The sequence below is a fragment of the Trypanosoma cruzi genome, genomic scaffold (assembly GCF_000209065.1).
Source record: "Trypanosoma cruzi strain CL Brener 1047053516957 genomic scaffold, whole genome shotgun sequence".
Taxonomy (NCBI): Eukaryota; Euglenozoa; class Kinetoplastea; order Trypanosomatida; family Trypanosomatidae; genus Trypanosoma; species Trypanosoma cruzi.
The window spans coordinates 1-1,407 of record NW_001849321.1 but is presented as its reverse complement, the minus strand read 5'-3'; the positions used below and the strand labels follow the sequence as shown (position 1 = coordinate 1,407).

Sequence of the window (1,407 nt, the reverse complement as noted above, 5' to 3'; positions counted from 1 at the left end):
CGCACGAGTGGAACCTCGCCGACTGGACTCGCCTCACCCGTTCTCCTGATTGAAAAGAGAATGCCCACTTTACTTATCGATATGCCGAAAGTGGAGAATTTGACTTGCGGAACAGGTCAACCTGCTCAGCGTGGTCGTCGAAAGCCATTGGTGTGGAAGCGAAGGCATCCATGGTTTGATAGACAATGGTCTCTTGATCTCAAGCGTGCAAAGAAGGGCCCCTTAACACCACAGTTTCCTGAGGGTGTGCCATTCACTGCGATTCGGTCCTTTCAGTCCTTTGCCGGGAAGTCCTGGAAAATCAATGCAGGGCGTCGTAGGAAGATTCGTCTTTCCCTAAAACGGGGTCGCCGAAAACTTTTATAGGCTTTTTTCCCCCAAAGCAATTTGTTCATCTGATGCTTTGAATGGTGCGTTCTTTTTTTTTTAGTCGTTTCTGTCGTTGTTGTTGTTGCTGTAATTTTGTTTCTTTGTTGTTATTGGCGATGTCAGGGAGGAGATAGACTTTTATATTTGCGTTTTCAATGATTTTTGAATAATCATAGAGTTTTTTTGTGATTTTTTGTTGTTGTTGTTATTTATTTATTTAGGTTTGTATTTGCATTTTATTAGTATTATATTTTATGGACGTCTATCCGCATATGAAAATGATGAAAAGGCCTTTTTGTATTTTGGTGCTTTTTCTTTTGACATCGAATGTTGTGTTTTGTGAAAGGTGCTCTCGCGTGACTCAGACGTTGCAATGTGGAGATTTGGCTTGTGATACTGATCGTGGCGTTTGCGTCCCTTGTAATACATCGGCTGATTGTTATCCTAATGCCATGGAATGTAAGGAAGGAAAGTGTGTTGTTAAGAGCTTTGTCAGCAACTTTTCGGCCCTTTATGTTGTGGCACTCCTTTGTTCGGTTGCCGTTTGTTCCATTGCTGTTTTGGCTGGTGTTGGAGGTGGCGGTATTCTTGTGCCCATGTTCTGTTTGCTCATGGGGTTGCCGATGGATTTTGCTGTGGGGTTATCTCAATCTACTATATGCGGACAAAGCATTTTGAACGTGCTCATTGCCATTCGGAAGCGTTTTCCTTGTGCTGGATGCTCACGTCCTTTGATCAATTATCAGTACCTGACTCTTCTTGTTCCACTCGGTGTCATTGGTACTCTCATTGGAGGAGTGCTGAACAGGTTGTGTCCAGATTTGTTTCGTTTGGTTTTACTGTTTCTTCTCCTTACGGCTGTTTTGTATCGCAGCGTGCGAAAAATGATTGCACAATACCGGGAAGATCAGTCTGAGAGGAGAGGAACGAATACGGTTTCATATGCAGAAGAAGTTAGCGGAACACCAACATTGAATTCACATGAAGAAATTTTTCACGTTACCCAACCCCAGTATCCATGGATAGAAATTTCATGTG

General features: G+C 43.0%; 2 protein-coding genes across 2 annotated transcripts, besides 2 other annotated features; both read left to right on the top strand.

Annotated features, from left to right (window-relative positions):
* On the top strand, positions 1-366 carry Tc00.1047053438147.18 (hypothetical protein, conserved; the record flags this gene model as incomplete). Its single annotated transcript, XM_797214.1, has 1 exon — positions 1-366. A coding segment is annotated over one exon (366 nt), but the record flags the coding sequence as incomplete, so codon positions are not given.
* Positions 1-1,407: a sequence feature (haploid, non-Esmeraldo-like haplotype).
* Positions 415-482: a microsatellite.
* Tc00.1047053438147.9 (hypothetical protein, conserved) lies at positions 624-1,407 on the top strand (the record flags this gene model as incomplete). Its single annotated transcript, XM_797215.1, has 1 exon — positions 624-1,407. A coding segment is annotated over one exon (784 nt), but the record flags the coding sequence as incomplete, so codon positions are not given.